At 36.6% G+C, this 22412-nt stretch overlaps 1 protein-coding gene across 1 annotated transcript in view; it reads left to right on the top strand.

The window, feature by feature from the left end:
* The first annotated feature begins 10195 nt into the window (after positions 1-10195).
* The window catches only part of LOC136810234 (E3 ubiquitin-protein ligase rnf213-alpha-like), a 104457-nt gene continuing 92240 nt past the window's right edge, over positions 10196-22412 (top strand). Inside the window, exons 1-7 of the mRNA XM_067066802.1 lie at positions 10196-10451; positions 16585-16667; positions 17065-17150; positions 18698-18919; positions 19613-19756; positions 20504-20605; positions 20758-20856. Coding sequence (XP_066922903.1) covers positions 10322-10451; positions 16585-16667; positions 17065-17150; positions 18698-18919; positions 19613-19756; positions 20504-20605; positions 20758-20856 — 866 coding nt within the window. The 5' untranslated portion in view covers positions 10196-10321. The remainder of the gene's footprint in view (positions 10452-16584; positions 16668-17064; positions 17151-18697; positions 18920-19612; positions 19757-20503; positions 20606-20757; positions 20857-22412) is intronic.

A 22412-nucleotide genomic window follows, 5' to 3' on the forward strand; every position in this document is an offset into this window, starting at 1 on the left:
CCAAAACTTAATCCTGCTCGGGAGGTGGATTAAGGAAAGATTAAGCTTAAAACAAAGTGAGAAATGGCCGCGATGAACATGATTTTATATGGAAATTTGCAAAGAAGACGTCCAAGAACATACAGACTGAAAGATTTTATGCATAACAACACTTTTTCAGATGAGGACATTCGGATGCGCTTTCGCTTTTCACGACAAGGCATTGTGTTTTTAACCAATCTTCTCAGACAAGATCTGCAAAGACCTACACAAAGAAACCACGCTTTGTCTGTGGAAAGTCAAGTGTTGATTTCTTTGAAGTTTTTGGCATGTGGAAGTTTCCAACAAGTTGTGGGAGATGTTATTGGAGTGGTAGTCTAGCAAGCTAGACGACTAATTCAGACATATTAGAAATAAAGCAAAAAAGTAAATTTTAGTCGTCTAGAAATCTTTGTGCACTAACTCCAAACAAAAAAAAAAGTGTCAATATCGCAATTAAAATTTTTTCCCGCTCAAAAAAAGTTCTTGAAAATAAAATGTGTGTGGATTTGTGTGTTAAAAATTTTTCATTCGAGTTGATTTTATTTTGAGAGTTTGTTGTTTCTTGATAAATTGTTTTTTCGCTACGCAAGTTTCTGCGTAGCTAGGCCCGGTATCTATAAGGCTGGAACACCGGATTCTTCCAGTCGTTTATACAAACTAAATCCCGTATCATTATTTGTGTTTATTATTAGTATTACATGCATTATAAACGACTCCAGTCTATTGGAGTGGATAAATCAACTGTTTCAAGGATTGTTCCCCAATTTTGCCAAGCTCTCAATCGTAAGAAAAACCAATTCATTGTATTCCCTACCACTGCCCAACAAAAGACAGAGATCAAGCAAGGTTTTTACAGAATGGCTGGCTTTCCAAGCACAATTGCTTGTATCGATTGCACACATGTAAGAATTTCTTGCCCCCATGAAGACGAAAAAGACTTTGTAAACAGAAAAAATTATCATTCTATAAATGTTCAAGCCCTGACTGATCATAATTATCGTTTCCTCGATGTTGATGCAAGATGGCCGGGGTCCACACATGATAGTTTTATTTTTCGTGTTTCTGCAGTCAAAAAACAACAACTCGATAGACGATGGCTTTTTGAACAACCGGGCCCTGTAGTAGCGAAAATATCGAATGTGCGTCAAAAAGTACTCGAAAGAGGCTTCTATTTTTCGAAAATCATCAAAGTGGAACTCACTAAGAAACGGAACGAAAAATCCCAGTTTTTGTAGTCTGAATCGCAGACCTCTATAAATAAATATACTTCCTATATTATGAGGCCCCCCTAGCGGACCCAAAATTTACGCCATCACGCCAATTTTTTTGCGATTTCACGCCATCACCACGCCATCACGCCTGAGAAATTTGATTTTCACGATCACGCCAATTTTTTACCCTATGAGTATCAGAGGTTGAGAATATTCAACCTCTGAAGACCAATATCAAAAATTTTATCGCGCATGTGTCAATCTAATCACTGTAAAAAAATGAAAGATGAAGAGCACCTTATCGGGGAAAACTTCGTCGGGGAAAAGTGACGAAAATTCGGCCAAGTGACGAATATTTTTCCCCGACGAAAATTTTCCCCGGCCTTAATGCGTTTACCAAAACCAGCAAGTGAAGAATATTTTTCCCGGACGAAAATTTTCCCCGACGAAGTTTTCCCCGATAAGGTATTACCATACTAATGTCTAGCAGACTGTATCAGAAACCTCCAAGTGTAATTGAAATGAGTTTTTTCAAAAGAAATCTTATACATGATCCCCAAATGTATAACAATAACTACGAAACTTTTGATTATGGAAATGTCACTTTAATTGAATCGAAATATTAGATAGACTTTATGTTATGATTCTCTATCACTGACTCTTTTTAAAAAGCAATGATGACATTTTTAGTTGTGTTTTCAACGGCGAAAATAAAAATATCAACTTTAAACTTCATCCAAGATCTTGGATGGTCGTCATGTTTACTTTTCTCTGCGTTGATTGCGCGCTGAATAGAATCTGGATTTGTCGGCACAGCGTCGATATATGATTTCGACCTGTGCTTTTCACGGTACCATTTTTCTATTTCAATTTCACGCCATAATACGCCTAGAAAATTTAGTTTTCACGCTCATATTTTATTCTCTGGATAAACTCAGGTCAAGATTATATCATTTTACCGCCGACGGGAGAAATTTTCAATTCAGTATGGCTAAAATCGCCCTCATTTACTCTCTTTTTTCCAAATTCCAGTGGAAGCGCCTAAGGGAGGAAGCGCACCAAATTTTTTTTCCGTACATGGACGGGAGTATCGTCGACGGTCGGGAGTATCTCATCTTGACGGTCGGGAGTATCTCATCTTGACGGTCGGGAGTTTCATCGACGGTCGGGAGTTTCTCATCTTGATGGTCGGGAGTATCATCGACGGGCGGGAGTATCTTAAACCTTGAAATATCGACCCCACCGGGGTTCGAACCCACCAAATGAAAGAGTTTCTGATCAGAAACCCAGCGCGCTATTCGTTGAGCCACACTCGCACAGCAGAACACAAAATTTGGAAATACTTATAGAATGACAAAAAAGACGGGGGTAGTGTTATTATAATATGGGTAAAATTGCCCCTTTTTTAATCTGACTGAAATTCGAGCCGTTACTAGCAACCCTGCGGGGCCCAAGGCGCCGAGTATGCACCCGGCACAGTGACAAGCCGTTACTAGCAACGCTGACCTAAGCAATTCCAAACAACAAAATCAAACAACAAAGATGAGATACTCCCGACCGTTGATGATACTCCCGTCCATGTACGGAAAAAAAATTTGCGGAAGCGCAACCATGGTTTGCGCCGACGGGAGAAATTTTCAATTTCCGACCCTCTCATAGCATTCGAGTTCGACTTTGTTTTGAAGATTAGCTAGCAACTGCTAAAGACAATTGGAAGTTACAAGGATAAATGGCACCGTTTCTTTTATGTTTTAAAATGAGATCTATAGGAGGCCCCACCATAGTTGGGCCGATCAAGAAAATTTTAAAATTTAAACCCTCTAAATTGGCTAAAATGGGCAAATAATTACGATTCAAGTAATAAATTTAATTTTCACGATCACGCTGAACTGCAAATTTCACGCCATCACACCTAAAAAAAATCGATTTCACGATCACGCCGGCACTTCATTTTCACGCCATCACGCCGTTTTTTTCAAAATTTCACGCCATCACGTCACGAAAAACCCTCCATCACGCCATCACGCCAACCGCTGTGGGGCCTCCTATATATAAGAAACTTTCTTCGCTAGAGGATGAGCAGAAGCCTACGGTTTTTGGTGAAGTGCTCGCTAACTGATTTCTAAACGACTACGTACCCCGCCAAAAAATACCTTTCAAAATCGAACCCAGTGCAGAAAAAATGTGGGTGCATCTCACTAGTCCGACACTTTCTAGTCCGACAACAAAACAGTCCGAATCCAGGAAAAAATGGTATCAATCAGCGCAGAAGTTTGTCTAATCCGACTGCTTTTTGTCTGAAAACAGTCGCCCGATCCTTGATGAATCATATATTTTGTCTCTTGGATGGGAAATGAAACCACAACCACTTATTTCCCATCCAGAACGCCTGCGCGTAGTTTTTACACAGACAAACACCGGATTGAAACTAAAATCTATCGCTAGATTTCAAAAAATTTAGTCCTCCCCAAAACAAAGGAACCACTAGAACAATGAATCGTCATGATTATGGCGCGTTCTATGCTCGTTTTGATTGGGAAATAAGTGGCTTCAATTTCTTTTGCCTGAGAAGGGTTAAAGTTTCGCCTCTAGCCCTTCGGGCTTGAAACTCAGTGGTTTAAACCTATACCAGACGGACAAGGCCTTTCACCTGCTATAATAACAAAGTGATCAAATAAACATTTCACATGGTTTGCTGGCTATTCAGTTAGGCTACTAATGTTTTTTTACGAAAACACTAATTCTTTTCATCACTCGTTGTCAGACAAAATCTATTTCGGAAAACTAGCACAATCTTCGATTGCATTGTCGGGAGTTTTAGCTGTCGGACTAGAAAGTGTCGGACTTCTGAAGACTCCCCGAAAATGTACCCTTACAGTCCATTTTACCGAACGTTGCTGACCCCTAAAGTTAGATTTCAATCTTGTCCCCGTGTATCCCAGGCATTATTTACGTTATACTAGGAGGGGAAGAAAGGACCTTATTCGCAGCAATCTAAAATCTTACTAAAACGAAGTTTTTCAATTTTGTCAGTGGGTCCAATTGACCCTAAAGTGACTCTAAATGGGTCCAGGGCACTCAGTTGTGACTCTCGAGTCCAACCCTGACCCTAACTGGTAGTGACCCAATAAGCGACAAATACGTCTTTAAAGAACGTCACAATACGTCACTAAAGAACGTCACATTTTCGTCTAATCAATATAATGGTTTAGGCCCTCCACAACCCCGACCGAAAAAGTGAGTCCACCCCTCCCGGATTATTTGACTTGGTTCTAGCCATTAAATATCCACTACCGGTTGAAAATTACGCATGCGCAGTATTATGAAATAAAATTGCGAGAAAGGTCCTTCCTCCCTGTGCTAGGATCAGGTTACCCTGAGTGTATCAAAGGTTGAGTTTTCAAAGAACATATGTCAACCTCTGAGGAGGACCAAGTAAAAAATTTTATCGCACATGTGTCAATCTATGTAGAAATAATCACTGTAGGAGAATCAAAGATGAAGAGCAAATGTTACCATATTAATGTCTAGCAGACTGTATCTATCAATATACATGTTTATTATTGCAATAGGGAATTCATCATGATTTTGATCGCTTCATATCAGCATTCCAGATTTAACGTCGAAAATTGGTCATTAAACCTTTTGTTTTCCAAGAGAGGGGTAGACTCTCTTGGCTTAATGACCAATTAAGCGAAAAAGGCAGCATAAAAAAATTGGTTGCCATAAAAGTAGCAGAATGTGCAGTGGGAGTCTTTTGTAAAAAATTGGTCATATGGGAAAAGTGTTTTCTTTCCCGACAGAGTTGAAGAGCAAACTTTCATCTGTATTGATTTGATACAAAAGACGAAGAATCTTGTCACAGAAAATTCTAAATTCCTTGATATGCGAGTTGATGATTTTTAATAAAATTTTCTTCAAATTCAAAGGGTTGTAAACGCTTTGACAAGTGTTTTGGGAGTCAGTAATGTTTTCCTATCAGTTTTCTTTATTTCAGCTAATCGATTTTCGCCAGACAGTCTCAGTGAAAAAGCACCCGTTATGATTCTCGGATCAGGAGTACTTATCGGTACTCAGGGTAATATTCTTTTTTAACCAGTATAAAAGCTGGCAAAGAATGTTAAGGTCCTGAGAGTGTTTTTTTTTCAATTTACTGACCAGATTTCACTGCTGAAGAATGTTACCTAAGGGTTATCCTCTTTCACTGGTAAAGATTCTTACCTAAGTATCTTGAGGGTCACTGGTAAAGAATCTTGCCTAAGTATCTTGAGGGTCACTGGTAAAAAATCTTACCTAAGTATCTTGACGATCACTGGTAAAAATCTTACCTAAGTATTTTGACGCCCACTGGTAAAAAATCTTTTGTAGCACGTATATTTTCGAACATCTTACGGGGGGCACTCGATTCAAAAACGAGAAAGGCCTAATTTTAGAATTAGACCTTCGAAATCAAACCCTTTCAGTAAATTTAGCCCGATTTGAGTAAATTTGGGCGAAAAATCTACCCTTACGATGCCTTCTCTTGTAATTTTTTTACCACATTAGGCAAGATATGGTCAGATTTTCCAAATTTTACACCCTTATAATGTACATTTTCTCATCTTTGCCCATTTTTACCCTTACACTTCACTTTTGAAAGCTTGGAAAAGGGACCCTTAAGGGCCGTACGGATGGTAGGTTGTTTACCTTGAGTGCCCCTAGACTGCTAGATATCCTATCTGAAGATCTCTAAAATAATGTACGACACGTACGTTACAGCTTTTATGTTTTTGCCCCGCAGGAACGTAGCGACGAGGAGGCACTCATACTTTCACGCATAGATATTGGACTGGAATCTCGAAATTTTGTTGCGTTTTGTCGCCCAAGCATCCCCGTAGTTAGTCTCTTCCGTAAATGTTCGGTTTTTTTCCCGAGACGGTAGTATACATATTTTCATAATACGTTATATGCTATTACTATTATTACATATTACAATTTTAGTTTTGATTTAGCTTTGAAAAGCTGAAGCGAGTGTTATAAATGCAAATCATAACAGTGTATGATATAACATGACTTACAATATTACTTGTGCAAAATGGCAGACTGGTTATGATGATGATGAGCTGATTCATCGACTGGAAAAAGTGTTTTGTATGTCAAATTTTGTTTCTTGTCTTTGAAACTGAATACTAACTACTGTAATTTAGTCAGAAGTTCACTTCAGCAATGATTTCAATTCTTTTTCCGGAATCTTTAAAGAAATTTGCTCAAGTTTTCAAATGTATATTTGATATTTTTGTTCAAACTCTAATTTATCTTTGGTGTATTTTTGCCTCCTCCTTGCCTTGAAAGAGCTCGATGTTTTAAATTTAGATTCCAAAGTTCACTGAAAACCATAGTACCTGCTTTGATAGACAAAACATAGCGAGTTCTCCTTTTGGTACCTTGAGCTTGTGTTGAGCACAAGATATCCTCAACCGTAGAGGACCAGAATGTTGCATCCTTGCTCGTTCTTGTATTTCTACATAAAGACAATATAACTTGTATTTACTATAGGTCTGTCTCCACTTTCGCCCGAAATCGACGAAAAGTTTTGATTGATACTATTGAGAATTCATTTGTCAATCTAAAAGCAAATATTCTCGCTAATTTTAGCACAAAAATGCGGCCTAAAATACCTAACCTGATAACAGAGCTGTGCAGTCTTCTTAACACGACACGTTGAAGCTCTAAAGATTGCTAAGAATTATTTTCATCCACGTCTTTAGAGTTTCAGCGTACTGGGCCAGAAAATACGCATTCTGTTATCAGGTTAAATACCCTAATGATAGGCTATGCAGCTGTTCTCACTACATTGAAACCCACCTTTGTCAGACCTGTTGGGACCCCCCACCCTACTAGAAAAATTAGCCAGAAAACTGTCCACGTGTTGAAATTGTCAACCCCACGTAAACTGAATGGAAAAATTATACACTCAAAACCGTCCCGTTTGAAAATATTTTTTCAAGACAGGAATATGGAAAACTCGATTACTAAGCTCGATTACTTTGACCTGTACTAGGTCTACCTGCTTCAACTGGAAAGTTTTCTAAAAAACTTTGGCACTGCTCGGGGAATGCTTTCATCATCTGTAGATCAAGTAGATTCTGATTAATCCGCGCACGACACACGTGGTTAGTGTTATGGCTCTAAAGGCCGTCGGCCGTTACTCCGTATGCAGTAGCTTTAAATGATAATATTCTTAAATCGGATTTCTCCCGTTCACGATGAAGCATTTTCGCTAGCGATTTTTTAGCAACCAGCAAATTCTTTTTTGCGCCTGTTCAGTATTAATCTTTCAATTAGACAATTTCAGCCTTCAAATGAAAGCCGTATCTTTTTCCTTTTACTAATCTTCTTTTTTTTGAACATTTTTAAGACCGCTTTGAAAATTGAACACCCATTCTCTTCTTCTTTTCACATTTTTAATTATCTAATTATCAAAGCTATACAAAGTCACCCTCAACGGTCGTAAGGGACTCATTTTCGGTTTTTTCAAAACTGCATGTACTTCCACCTCATAAACATACCTATTTTTGGACTTTTTTGGAGAAGCTTAATTTAGCCGTCATGAATGTGTCCTGTCAGATGTCCCATAATGCACCAAACTCGAAAATTTTTGGAAAATCCTTGAAAAATCCGCCATTTTGATGACGTCATTGACAGAAAAACTTGAATAAGTTCAGGTAGAAAAAAGATTTCGAGCTCAAATTTTTACCAGAGATTCAAATTAAAAATTAAAAGCATTTTAAATCGAAATTGTTTTGATTTTTTGATGACGTCAGCTTTTTTTCGCAAAAATGGTTTTCCAGCCATTTTTGCTGACGTAAGCATTTTTTCGATTTTGTTTTCCAATTTTCTAATTTGTTTTATTTATATACGTCTCTGGTTGAAATTTCAGCTCGAAATCTTTTTTCTACCTGAACTTATTCAAGTTTTTCTGTCAATGACGTCATCAAAATGGCGGATTTTTCAGGGATTTTCCGATTTTTTTCGAGTTTGGTGCATTATGGGACATCTGACAGGACACATTCATGACGGCTAAATTAAGCCTCTCCAAAAAAGCCCAAATATAGGTATGTTTATGAGGTGGAAGTACATGCAGTTTTGAAAAAACCGAAAATGAGCCCCTTACACGACCGTTGAGCCCTCGAACTACTAGCATAAGAATAGTTTTATAAGATACTCTTGATGGTAGTATTTTCAAAAATTCGAAAATTCAAGAATTTGCTTAGGTTGTTTCCCTTGCCAAATACAAGAAATGTACTCAACGGTCGTAAGGGGCCCATTTTCAGTTTTTTTCAAACCTGCATGTACTTCCACCATATAAACATACCTTTTTTGGGCTTTTTTGGAGAAGCTTAATTTAGCCGTCATGAATGTGTCCTGTCAGATGTCCCATAATGCACCAAACTCGAAAATTTTGGGAAAATCCTTGAAAATCCGCCATTTTGATGACGTCATTGACAGAAAAACTTGAATAAGTTCGGGTAGAAAAAAGATTTCGAGCTCAAAATTTTACTTATCTTTTAGTTATTTAGGTTTTCCAGCGTGAGCTCCGCAGTTTAGCTTACACGGACACTGTGGTGACGGGCTATTAGAATTTTATCGAGCAAGTTTTTTTATTGAAACAAAAACACAGGGTACACTACGAAAATATACTACAAAACAATACTAAACATTATATCGCCAGAGGCAATAGACTATGATGAATGGAAAAAGTAAATCGAGGTGTGATGTGGAGATGGTTGTAGTAGACTAAAATAACGCACCACTAAACCTTCTAGATTTATGGATATATTCAACGAGGCCCCCCCAGCGGTTTGCGTGATGGCGTGATTTGGGAATTTTTTCGTGCGTGATGGCGTGATTAGAGATTTTTTTTGGCGTGATGGCGTGATCAAGATTTTGGCGTGATGCGTGATAGGGCAAAAATTTGAGGCGTGATGCGTGATTTGGGCTATTTTTCGCTATTTTTTGGGTGATGACAAATTTTAGCGATTTTCGTGATGCGTGATGGAGAAAATTTTTTTGCGTGATGGCGTGATTAGGGGTGCCGCTGGGGGACCTCTTCAACGACAGAAAGGATTATAGTTTGATTTGAATTTGAACAAGCTTTCATCACCGTATAATAAAAGGCAACATAAATAAGAAGGGTTTAGTGGGAGGAAAACGATACCTAAGTATAACAGAGTATGTCTCGCATGGGAATATATATAGAGCAGTGCAGAAAAAAGTGTATTTTCAACTGAGTTAGTTCGACAACAACAAAAAGGGTCTAAAGTATCACGAAAACCATGCCTGAATTTGTGCTCGTTGAAATGACTAAACCCTACCCAAAGTCTACATTGACGAGGATATGTGTGCCTGTCACTTCAGCACTAGTATCTGGTGAATCTGCAGTCAGCATGTGTATTGTTCCTGTTGTTCTACGTCATACAAAATCAAATCAGAAGTTAAGACTTTGGCTTTGTTGGGGACTCATTTTACTGACCTGATTTCGTAAAATCTTACAAAAAACCTGGTCAAGAAGCTACCCCTAAGCTGGTCAAGATTCTGTGACCAGCGACCAGTCCAACCGGACCTGATCCAACATTCTTCCCGTCCCTGTCAAAGTTTAACAAAACAAAGAATAACAGAATCTGCTGCTGCACTTTTTCAAACAACCTTAAGTAGACGCAAAGTAAAAGGGAAGAAGACTCTCTAGAATCTGACCAGCGACCAGTCCAACCGGACCTCAACCGGACCTCTGATCCGACGGCACAAATATCTTAGGGCGTGTTTCGTCGACCGCCAACTTGAAAAGCGCCTCGCATTTATTCCCGCGCTTACGGCGTTTTTCTCGGAATTGGAAGCCGTCTGGGATTTGTCCAATGGTGTCGCGAGAATTAGGTCACATGACTCAATAGGAGAAAAAATTGATACAATTTCTACCGGGCGACCACGCAAAGTCTTTTTCGACAAAGTTAAAAGTGATAGTAGTTCGTATTTTCGTCAATGATGTTGAAATTTTGTTATTTCTATGAACTTTTATGATCCATGATTTGAGTGATTTTTTGTGAAACATTAACATGGAAGATGATGTGGTATTCATATGTCCTGTATGTTTGAGGAAATATCCAAAAGATGAAATATATTGCTCAAAAGATGCCAATAAACTCTTACCATGGGAAGGAAAAGTGAAATCAGCGCTACCTGGTGGTGAGTAATAACACTTTTTCGAACCAAAAAAAAAACACTGGACACTCGAGTGTGTTGGCAGAGTTGTAAATTAATCAATACTAGAAAATATGGGAAAAAAGCATAACGAAATACCTGATTCTGCAAGGCGGTATTGATAATTTTTAAAAATTTCCAAGGTTTCCAGAAGGTTCTCTCCCTGGGGAGCCTTCCAAACTCAGACTTGCCACAGAAAATGTCAAATGGACGTTTTGATTTCAAGCCCCTACCCCCTTCAAATAAGGTTGGTCGTGGCAATCACACTTGATCACAAAATATTCAACCCTTCTCCCCCATCACTCGCTATAAATATTCCATCTTTGTTTTGTCAGCCATCTTTATTTTTGCTACGGCTCGCAGTTTACATTAAATAACGGAGATCATTTCTAAACCTAAATTTTCTTTTTCACAAATAATCCTGGAATTTTTTATCTCCATAATATAAAGCAACAGAAAAAACCAGCCATCTGGCAAATTTGTGGGCCGCACGGGCCATCAAACAAAAGGAAACCGAGGCATGTAAGTAAGTAAGTAAGTATTTATTTACCTTTTTAACACATCTGAAAATGATACAAGAGGTGGAATCAACAAAATAAAAAGGAAGGAGACCGCCGTATAGCTAAGCTAATCAAAGAAAGATGCGGCCACCTAAATGCATGAACATTGGGCCGTTTGTTATGGTTAATTCAAAAAAGCTGAAGCGATAAAGAAAAAAACATGGCTAAGTAACATTTGGCATGGAATGGATTCTCTAAAATTGATTTTTCTGGTGAAAATTTCTTTGCCATGAAAGAACGTCAACAAATTATACCTCTACCCCCGTAAACGGATGTAAATGGATGTTTTCTGTATCAAGTCTGAGCATAGAAGGCTCCCCCAAGTCTGACAGTCAGTCGCTGAAAAGCGTATCAAAGATTAATCTTGCAAAAGATTGCTTCCTCAGTGACTCATGAAGAATGCACTGCATAATTGAATAATATCCATTGATGACCCGCGGCACTATCGTAAAGCTAGAATCGCTTCGCGTACTCTTCGCTTGAGAAAATGATTGACAGATTGAAGTTTGTCACCCGTGCAGGAGTTCGCAGAGCGTCCTCGGACCGCGCTAAAAATGGTAGACTGAGCTGTGATAGATCATTTCGATGGAAGTTGTTGGAATGTTTACAAAGCTCTTGACAGAAAATCGTTTGTTTTATTGTCAATGATGACAGTGCGGTTATTAATTTTGTTAGATCTGACAAATTGATGTTTGTAAGTGCACTTTATAGTTTTGATTCCCATTGAAGAATCATATTCTGGTTTTCATGTTATTAGATGCTGTTTTAGAGCTTTAGGTCTACACTGATACTTGGCAAGAAAATAGAGCACATTTTATGGATTTTCTGATACATATGACTAAATGTGACTCCCCAAGCAATTTGAAGTACACAAAAGTCCAATCGGCTATTAAAGCGGGTAAAAGACCGGTCTCATAGAGGGCGAAGTGAAATTTCAAGCGGCCTAACATTTTAGAAGATCGACAATGAAGCGGCCAATGAACAGCCTCAAGGCTTCTATTAGAGGCTTTTTCTTGATCGAGAGACCGGTCAAGTGGTCAGCGGTCTTCTTTAGCGGCCTTAATTTAGCAGCCTCTCTTTGAGCGGTTAAAAGGCCGCAATAAATGTTTGCCGGTGACGAACGAAAACAAAAATAAACAGAAAAGTATATTTTGCAGAACGATTTAACCACAAGAATGAAGGAAGCAATCTAGAATTTGGTTCATTCCTAAAATTATCTTTATCTGGAAAATTCTGCTGATTGTTGCAAAAAAACATAAACAAAATCGGTAAGTACATATTGCAGATCGACCCATCTTTCAATTCAACCATGGAAAAGAAGAATTCGGGTTATTTCTGAAAATATCACGAACTTGAGGAAGGAAAGTTTTGAAGTAAGAAATTTCTTTTTTAAACATGTGTGAATTGGAAGAAGACGTTCTTGCTGTCTGTACCTGACACCCTGGCTGAAAAAATCTTTCTTTGTTCCAGATGTACTTGAAAATGTAATTAAATTGAAAAACAAAGCTAAGGGCCGCTAATGGCCGCTAAGGGCCGCTGTTAGCGGCTTAAAACTCGCATCAGCCTTCTTCAATATCCGAGCGGCCAAAATCTGTCTGAGCGGCCCAAATCTGTCCATGTGGCCCAAATCTGTCCGAGCGGCCCAAACGGTAAAAAGACCGGTCGAGTAGAGGCCAAAGAAGAACGGTCTTTTTACCAATCGAACTTTTATGTACTTCAAATCGCTTGGGGAGTCACAAATGATGAGGAAAAATCCTGGATTTTCTGAAACCTTTTTAAATTTCTCAGGATTTCCAAGTGAAAAAAAATCCAAAAAACCCTGTCATCCACAGGGGGGGGGGTAATGTTTTTTTTCTGGAACTGCCCAATCGATGGATTGGATATTGTTTATTCAATTAAACAGTTTTGGTCTGTGAGTTTGAATTACCCAGCTCCTTATGACAGGTTATGACAGTTGAAAACACAGCCAATCAAATTTTGTCATTCTTTCACTGGTCACACTATCTTAGACAAATGAAGTTCCCAGAAATGTGATTTAATTATTAGTAGTATTTATTTTCCATATTTGTAATAGTAAAATGATACAAAAGCTGTCATTCATGCTTTTATGAGCTAAATCTTGTAACCACTTTATCCCAGGGGTGCAAATGACCCCCCAGCGGAGGTTTTTCAATGGGGCGCCAAAATACGCCTCTACCTTAAGGGAACTAATTTTTGCGGGAACTAAATTTTGCAGCTTTTGCGGATTTAGGCCCAAACCGCAAAATTATTAAGTCCCCGCAATATTTTTCAAATGCGAAAAACAAAGGTCGAATAATTCACAGTACGGCTCTAATTTTCTTTCAAGTGAGAAATCCGCAAAATTAAATTCCCCCAAATATTTAATATTAAATCTTGAACTGCGAACCGCAAAAATTAGTTCCCACAAAAAATAGTTCCCTTAAGGTAATTACTAATTTTGGCGCCCCTTTGCTCTTTTACACCTTAGGTATGGTAGTTTTCAGCCAAAAAATGAGAAAATACCCCAAAATTTCCATGCTCGGTTCGCTCGCGGAATTTTTAAAGAATAGCTACTTTTCCTAGGGGGCCCCAAATTCAAATCTTCTAAAATTGCCTCCCCAAGTTTAGTCAAACCACTACGCTACTCATTTTGCCCTCTTTGAAAATGAAAAAGAAGAGATTAGCGACATCACAACAGTAGAGCAGTCGTATTTTTGCGCCCATAAACTCTGCATTTAACAACATAAATGAGCTGACTTACACCAATTGGAGAATTATAGTGAGTGCCTGCCGCCAAACAGACTACCAGCCCAATATAATGAAAAAATTATGAGCCTGCAATTTGATTTGCGGGTGACATCATGCGCTCCATTATTATGCCGTAAATTTCTTCTTCTTCATTTTTGTGGAAGGCAAGTTGGGGAAAGTTGAAAATGGTACCAAGATTTAGCTCATGAAAACCCTCATTCAAATTTACAAATTTTGAAAGCCCCACAACTTGCTATCAATTGCAATTGAAGTTAACGGTAAATTTCTTTGATCTTTGACTAATTTCTTTTGTTCACTTTATTATAGAAGTATATTTCGCAGGTCTATTGACCTCTATGAAACAATCTCATTTAAATTTACAGTTTATCAATAACGTTTTTTTTTACATATTTTCTTGAAATAAAGCTTAGCCCGAGGGCTACCTCTCACTTTCCTTACGCAGCATTCATCCTTCTTATTTTTCGCTTTCTCCATTCTTTAATGGTTTCACGTTCTTTCTTGGAGAAGTCATCAGTTACACTGAAATTTTGTTCATTTAGTTTATGTGCAGAGGCCATAATTCTTTTCTTGTCTTCTTCATTGCCCAACGTTACTTTCAATGGCCGCCATCTTTTCGTCTTGAACATTATCATCCTTTCAAGCACCAATTCTTTAATCCCATATGATTTCCTACAACTTCCTCCACGTAATCTTTGTCACCGCTGTTCCTCTTTGTTCTCATCTTTATTTTCACCTAAATGATGGACAAAGATGTTACATCTAGTTAAGTTCTTTCAGCGATCTTCTTCTCTTCCTTCTCTTTCATTTTTGATAAATTTCTTAATGATAACCTCTTGTTTCTTCACCTCTTCCTTCGTGATATCTGCATATGTTGCCCTTTTTGATTCTTTAGCGACGTCTGCTTTGTTTATAGCCATAAGTTCCTCCATTTTCTTCTCTAGATTATGCAATCTTGTGTTGAAAACAGATTCAAATATTTGCTGACCTCCATCTTGACATTCTGCTTTCGTTATTTGCTTACTTGTTTTGATTTTTTCCAAAAGTATTGGCGTGATTGTAGTGTAACACATTTTTTTTTACATTCGAAACGTCGGGTTTTGTATTGTAGACAAAGCTGAATTTGGTATGCAGGAAGCTCCGGACAAGCATAATGAATGAATCTCTGCCATTTCCTGCATTGTAACATGTCATTGTCCTTTATTATTTCATTTGTGAAGCATTTATTGACGGTACAGGATCCATATTTTTCAGCATTTTCAGTGGATTTTTCATAGATTGTTGCCATTATTTTTCATTAATTCGCAAGACACTGGCCGTGCATATTGTATTTGACGTAAAAAAAGACTTGAAAAAAGTCTCTTCACTACGGCAATTTTTTTACAAAAAGTCAAGCTCATATAATCGCACAGGAAGCTGGACTGTCACGATGGAGTGTATGACATTTGGCAAATTACACGCTAATTAAAATCGGCAATTGAAAGCAAAAAGGTTGTGGGCTTTCGAAATTTAAATGGAGGCTTTCATGAGTTAATTATTATTAATTATTAATTATTATGTTTCTATTTTCAACTTTCCCCCAACTTTCCCTCCAAAATGAAAATAAAGAGTGTCTATTTTCCTCATAATGGTTAATTTTAAGCGCCTTGAGAGTTTTACCGTGCTTGCAAGAAAATTATGGTTATTTGTTATCAGGTGCTCTCTAATTTTCAAATTGGTGTTAGCTGTTTTGAAGGAATACAAAAAATTAAAAACGGCGCCCTTAACAGTGAAAGTTCATTAGCCTTGGTGTCTTAGTGATGTTTACTTCATTTCTGTAGTTAGATGCTGAATCAAAAAAAGAGAAAAAATTATGCATTGTTTTGTCATTGTTTTCATGTTAGGTGTGATGGAGTATCTTATTTTTGTGATACATGATGAGAATATTCACCGCAAGCCTCTTTTTGCTAATTAGGATATTATATTGAATAATTATAAACTTCAGCATCAAAACAATGATAAAAAAATTAGTGCACGCTCATAATAATTATGCATTACAGTATGTTTCATTGTTTTAGTGCTGGAGTTTTTAATAATTGATAATTATTAAGCTAAAGGTCTATTGAGAGGGGGAAACCAATATTTTAAAGAAACTCTGACTAGGAGTAAAGAATGGCAGTAAACCCATCATGGTAAAAAATAATTTTCTGACAGTACTTTTCTTAGTAATGGCCCCATTTTATGCCTATTTTGAGCAAGATCTATTGTTTGCTTAAGATGCAAATTGATTTAATTTGGTCAGGGCAAATTTCTTGAGATCCTAGGACATGCTAGAACGATTAGATAGAACATTAGAATACTTATTACACATGAAAAAGTGTTTTCTACCACACCACCAGACACACTATGAAGCCTATAATGGTAACTCGTGGTAGCTTATAAAGTCTATATGGCTCAATGAATTTCTATCAAAATGAAATTCCTTCTATGATATAAATAATAAATTCTTAAGTAGATTCAGCATGTTTTCCACTACCCTTATCAGGTAGGTCCATTCAGCATGCTGCTTCTTATCTTCCAATTGTAATATTAGTTCTTTGCAGATATGATTTAAGCTCATTTTCTTTAAAGATATCTTGGTTTGAGACATCAAGCAAAATCAAAGTGAAAAACAGCTAATGTGAAGTGTAAAGATATAATTAAAATTAGTGCACTTCAATCTCAAATCAAATTCCTGAATGAGTTTAACTCTGCCTTCCTGTAATGAGCCCCTCAAAATAGTTCACCTTTTTTTTTTCAATCAACATCTTCAGATGAGCAAAGACTAGAGAATATGGATATAGATGTGAGTTCAATGCGTGCAGATCCGGATGTACAGACATCAACTAATAAAAAGGTAATCACCTACCTGGTTGTCTAACCAAGCAAAATTTTAAAGCATAATTAGATAATGGGGTGATTTCTTTTACCCACAGAAATCTACAGTTTCATATAAAACAACCAAATATCTTTTGAAATCTTTCTAGAATTGGATACTTATACAGCTTTAACCTTAAACAATTTGTAAGTTTTATATAATATCCTGTCAACAAATTTGAATAAACGGGAACAGAAAGAATGATCAGGATCAATGAGAGAAATCTGCTGTCTAAAAACTTTAAACCACCTGTAGAAATCCAACTGACTTACAAATGAAAAGAAATTAATTCAAACAATGAATTGGTTAGGAATTTTTATCAATTTTGAAAACGATGAATGAATGATTAAAATAATTCCTTTTGATAAATTTTAAGCACGATGTAAAGATGAACACTTCTTTTGGGAAAGGTCAAAGTATAGATACTGGAAATGCCCACCACCCTTTCACCTTCCAACAAAGGTAAGTGTTTTTATTAGATATTGTAATCACCTGAAAATTATGTCTAGAATAGGGAGTGAGGGAGGCTCTTTCATTATTGCTATGTAACATTAAACCTGATACTAACTATTAATGTCATTTTCAAATTAGCTGTTAGTAAAATTACAATCACCAGTGACATATTTTTTATTTAAAAAATATTTGAGAACAATTCAAAAATGAAGATTTCATAAAATAAAGAAGAGAAAAATAATCAACTCTTAGTAGAATAATGGCTATATTTGTCACTTTGTAATCAGTAAGTCTTTTTAGGGAAGGTCATCATAAAATTCATGATATCCACGACCTAATCTTTTACACGGTGGTAGTTTTTGACACAATTTTCTCTCGCTCGGTAATTAAATAGATGTTTCCTTGAGGTGCGAAATTTTGTTTTGCAACGAAAAAAGTTGTTTTTTAATAAATGAGGTATGCTCTAAAAACGGGTCGTTGTAAAACATGGAGTAGCTCCATGGAGTACCTATTGAAGTACCTATTGGAGTACTCTAAAAATATTGCAGACCAGATTTTAGATCGCCGCGAGAGGAAAATAAAGACCTGTATAATTTTGTATTTGCTCTAAAACCACTCTGTAGCAAGAATGTGGCTTTCATGTTGGTCTCTTTTTATATCCTTTCATGTCATCTGCATCACATTGAGTATGAAATTCTCATATCAAAGAAATAAGTTGGCGGACTCCATTTATTGTGATTGTCTTATTATTTTGTTAATTGAAGTGTATTTTGCCAATAAAATGACAATGAATAATTTAATGCTCTAAAACCCCTCTGTAACCTCTCTCACAGACTGTCCCCAACTGCCATTTCATAGCCAGTCATACTACCTGCATCATATTGATTATGATAAAAATTCCTTTTGGAAATGGGTTGATAAGCTATGTATTCTATTATGATTGTCACAATATTTTCTTTAAAAAAGTCAATCTGTTGACAAAAGGACAAAAGAAAAATATTGCTTAATAAAGCTCTAGTGCCCTACTGGTGTTACATAAATAATATAACACATAATACTACCGGGTGCACCAAAAAAAGAAACTTCAAACAATCAAATCAAAACTCGTATCTTGTCTGTCTCAAGCATAAGAATCGTGAATTCCCTGCTAGCGCTCTTCTGTTTTCCATTCAAAATTACCTAGATGTAAACAAACTGTTTTAACCTTTTAACCCTTCAATGTACGAAGATTTCATAAATCGTCAAAATAAAATACATTTCCGACCGACCTCACCTCCAAAATCTAGGGTCGAGTGACGGCAAACTAAAAATTTTTTAAGTCCAGCCTAATCAGAGAAGCACTTTTCATTTCTCTGGTATATACTTTTCGTAATTGTGATCTTAGTGTATTAAATTATCATCACGTTTTTCTGCAGCAGGAGTAAATTGAGCCAAAAATTACCACCGTGTTACACGGAAACATGCAAAAACATCAGGTGTTTGCCACCAGTTTCATTGCTTAAATTTAAAAGATTACATCATGAATATCAAAAATAAAGAGCATCATTATTGTTTAGAGCATCAACAAATGAGCCACACAAACCAAACTCACCAATGGAATCTGGAAGGATGGAACTAGATGAGCAACCTAAAAATGGCAAAGTATCTACCAATGTTGTTATAAAAATAGAATCAGATTCAGATTCTGCTATGGAAAACCATGATAACTCTGTCATTATCATTGAAGACGAAAAAAATCTTGATAATGAACGACAAAGAACTTTGCAGGAAATAGCTAAGTAAGTCACTTACTTTAAGCCTCAGTGTAAAAATTTGGCTGAAAATGAAGTATTAGTTTTGAGATATCAAACTTAAGACTGTTAGGTCCATTTTAATTTTTACAGGGTGTCTCAAAAAAAGTCCTGTGTCAGAACATGACTAGAAGTAGAAAAATCTTTGTAAGTGTATGTCTAGTTTCTCTCTTTAACATAACTCAGTATTAACACTTGATGGTTGACAATAAAACAAAAACCCAATGAACATAATTAAAAAATCAATTGTGTAATAAATTATTTATATGATTGTGTAATAAAACAAAGTCGATGTCTGATATATTGACAGTCGATCTCAGATATTGACAGTCAATTTAATAATCTCGACAGTTCATGAAAAGTATTGGCTGTCTATTTCCTATCATCAACAGTCAGGAAAAAGTAAAAACTGTCCATAAAAATGATCGACTTTGGATAAAAAACATCAACCGTATCCAGCTGTGTCCACAATTGATGTTTTCAGACCTAGTAGTGTGTACTTCTTCAGAATTTTTGGTTATCAGAATAGGCTTTACTTTATTTGAAGCTATAATTTATGAAAAATGATAATTGAGATACTTAAGTTTGTACATTTCACTGTGCATTTAGGATATTTTCAAATCATAACCAAATGTTAAATTCATCTCAGCCATGATGAATTAATTATGCTTTTTTCTTCAGAGCTGCTCCTAAAAGTATTAAAGATTCAAAGCAAGATCCTTGTGAAAATTTCCAAAATCCTAATCCACAAAGAAAAGCACAGACTCTATCAGCTTCATTAGTTCAACTGAAAGAATCTTCTCTCTCTGATAAACAGGATTCAAGGTATTTTAGTTGAATAGGTACCTATTCTTGCATGTTTGAACTGATCTTTGAGTCACATTGTGAAGTTGAAATACTTGCATGTCATGTGCAAACCCCCTTGATTAAATTTAAGTTCTATTTAGTTAGAATCTCTCTAATTAATCATAAGACTTATATGATGTCCATGAATCCCCTTTAAAAAGGCGGGATTAAAGATAAGCCCTATTGGGTACCAACTAAAGTTTTTGCAATAAGGGCGGAAATAATTTGAAGAGGTTGTGGTGAAAAAGCAACAGATTTGTGAGGATCAATGATAGCTACTTCGTTGGATATCTACACTGCAAACATGCTAAACAAATACATGCTAACTGAACTCTCCCATATAAGGCATGAGACTTTTGCATCTCAACACTTTCTCACCCCTAAAAGTTTTTTACCAATGCTACTTCTTCTTCTTGGTTTTTCTATCTCTTTCTCTCACTTTTTTCTAAAATTGATGAGTCAGATTACTTTACAATTTCCCAGTTTTTCGAATAATTTGCCTAATAAAATTCGCTTAACATAGGAAACATCTCTCCCTAAATTCTGGTTTTAGGGAAGGTTGACAGCTATGCTTTACCTTTATACTCCAGAAGTACATAACCATCGAAAGAGGGGTGTTTTGTTTTAGCTAAGGAGGCAAATTAATACTTAAGTAAGAGTTTGAGGAGTGGGCTTAAACTGGTAGAAGAAACTATGGTCAAAATATATCTCATTTTTTATAAATAGCACAAAAAGTGAAAGCGAATTGCCATCAGACATAGAAGTGATTGAAGTGTATGATGAAAAGCCAATGACAATGATGCAAGAGCACCAAAATCAATTAACAAGGTGAAATTATCTGAAAATATAATGATTTTGGAAAATGTCTTTCTCTTATTCAACAGCTCAATAATCTCTAAAATAAAAGTTTAAAAGCTTGCAAATCCTTCTCTTTTTTGTGTTGCTTAAAAGTTCAATTTTTCTGCACCATTTGTTCGTAGCACAAAGCGCACTTTTGGTGCATCAAATTTGAATTCTACGAAATCTTCTTTGGAAAGACCTTTCAAAAAAAAGAAGAGATTTTATCAATCCTTTTCAAGGTGAGATGATGATTGATTCAGCATATTCATTCACTCACCATTCACTTCACTTTTGTTGTCCATCTAGATACTCAAAGTTCTACTGTCATAACTCCCCAGGACTAACTTATAAGAAACTCTATCTAGAGGTCCGTTCAATGTTGATTAGAATGTCACTTTATATCCTTCTTGAGTGGCAGTATACTGTAGATATAGTTGCATCCCAGAGGGGTCCTTCAAGGAACAGTGGCGGCCTGGCAGGGGGTGCAGGGTGTGCAGTGCACCACCCAGAAAGACCTGAGAGGGGCGCCAAAAAAACTTTTCAAGGGGGCGCCAAAATTATTTTGATGTTTGGTTGGGCGATTTTGCGCCCTTTGACACGTTTTAGCGCCTTCTATAAGTGCAATGTAAATTTTTTTCGCCTGCGGCGTTTCGTTTTATTTTACGAAATTTTTCAAAACTACTATCAACATTTAATTGCGAAAAGTCTAAGCAAGAGAAGTGTTGTGTAACCACCAGGGGTTAAAGAGGACGTCACTCCCAAAATGAGAGATTGATCGAAACTGCTCGCTGTGGTTTTTGTGGTCTTATGCGGACTAACTTTCTCCTTTTTAGAATATCTTATAAGCTGTTTGACCTTTCTTACACCAAATTTTTTTGCCTGCGGCGCCAGAATTACAAAGAACCCTTATTCTCGCCAATTTTTGGGGCCTCTTTCAGCCATTGATCTTTAGTGGAGAGTACAGTAAGACCAGGAAATAACAAGGAAATAGATATCAAATTATCATTACCACCACCTTCGTATAAATAAAACTTTGTTGACTCAGAGATTCTGGGCGTTACTTTCAACCAGTCACTGCTCTTACCTTAATAGTTTCACTTAATGGTATAGGGCGCAAATAAGGACAAAAATACCAGGGCGCCAATTTCATAGTTTGCACCACCAAGAAAATTAAGCCAGGCCGCTACTGTCAAGGAAGGATACCTGTACGTATGGAAGGAAAGAAAGTGTAGCACAAAAGACACAGATATGGGAGGGGCTCAATTATAGGCTACATCTACGTTTGATATGTCACACTGCCTTTATGTTTCTTATATTTTTCTTATTTTGATCCTTTTCATATTCATATTAGGTTTGTAGGAAATGATTTATAGTGGGTCAGAATGTTTAATCTGCACTGACCACAGATATCCACTTTGAATTAATTTTTTCTCTTCAATGTTCTTCTCAAGCAATTACGAAATTCTTTTTTGAAAATTTTCTACAGGAAAAAATCATAAAGTTGCCAAAAGGAGCTCCTGAAAAACTAATCTCCGGATTTTTTTGGATTAAAGTATAAAGCCTAGTGAAATTGATTTTTGAAAGGATTTCCTATCAAGAAGATTAATAAATCCTAAAGAATTTTGCTTGGAATAGTCCAAAGCTATACTTTTAACTAATTTGGCTCTAGATCGTTGGCACAGGCAAAGGGTTGGGGATTTCTTATAATTTTACTGACAAAGGGGGCAGGGCTGGGTATTTGCTATATTTGTACATACCTTTTTATGGGTGGCCCTAATTGTTTCTAGTTCGAAAA

This window comes from Clytia hemisphaerica, unplaced genomic scaffold (genome assembly GCF_902728285.1).
Source record: "Clytia hemisphaerica strain Z4C2 unplaced genomic scaffold, Clytia hemisphaerica genome assembly, whole genome shotgun sequence".
Classification (NCBI taxonomy): Eukaryota; Metazoa; Cnidaria; class Hydrozoa; order Leptothecata; family Clytiidae; genus Clytia; species Clytia hemisphaerica.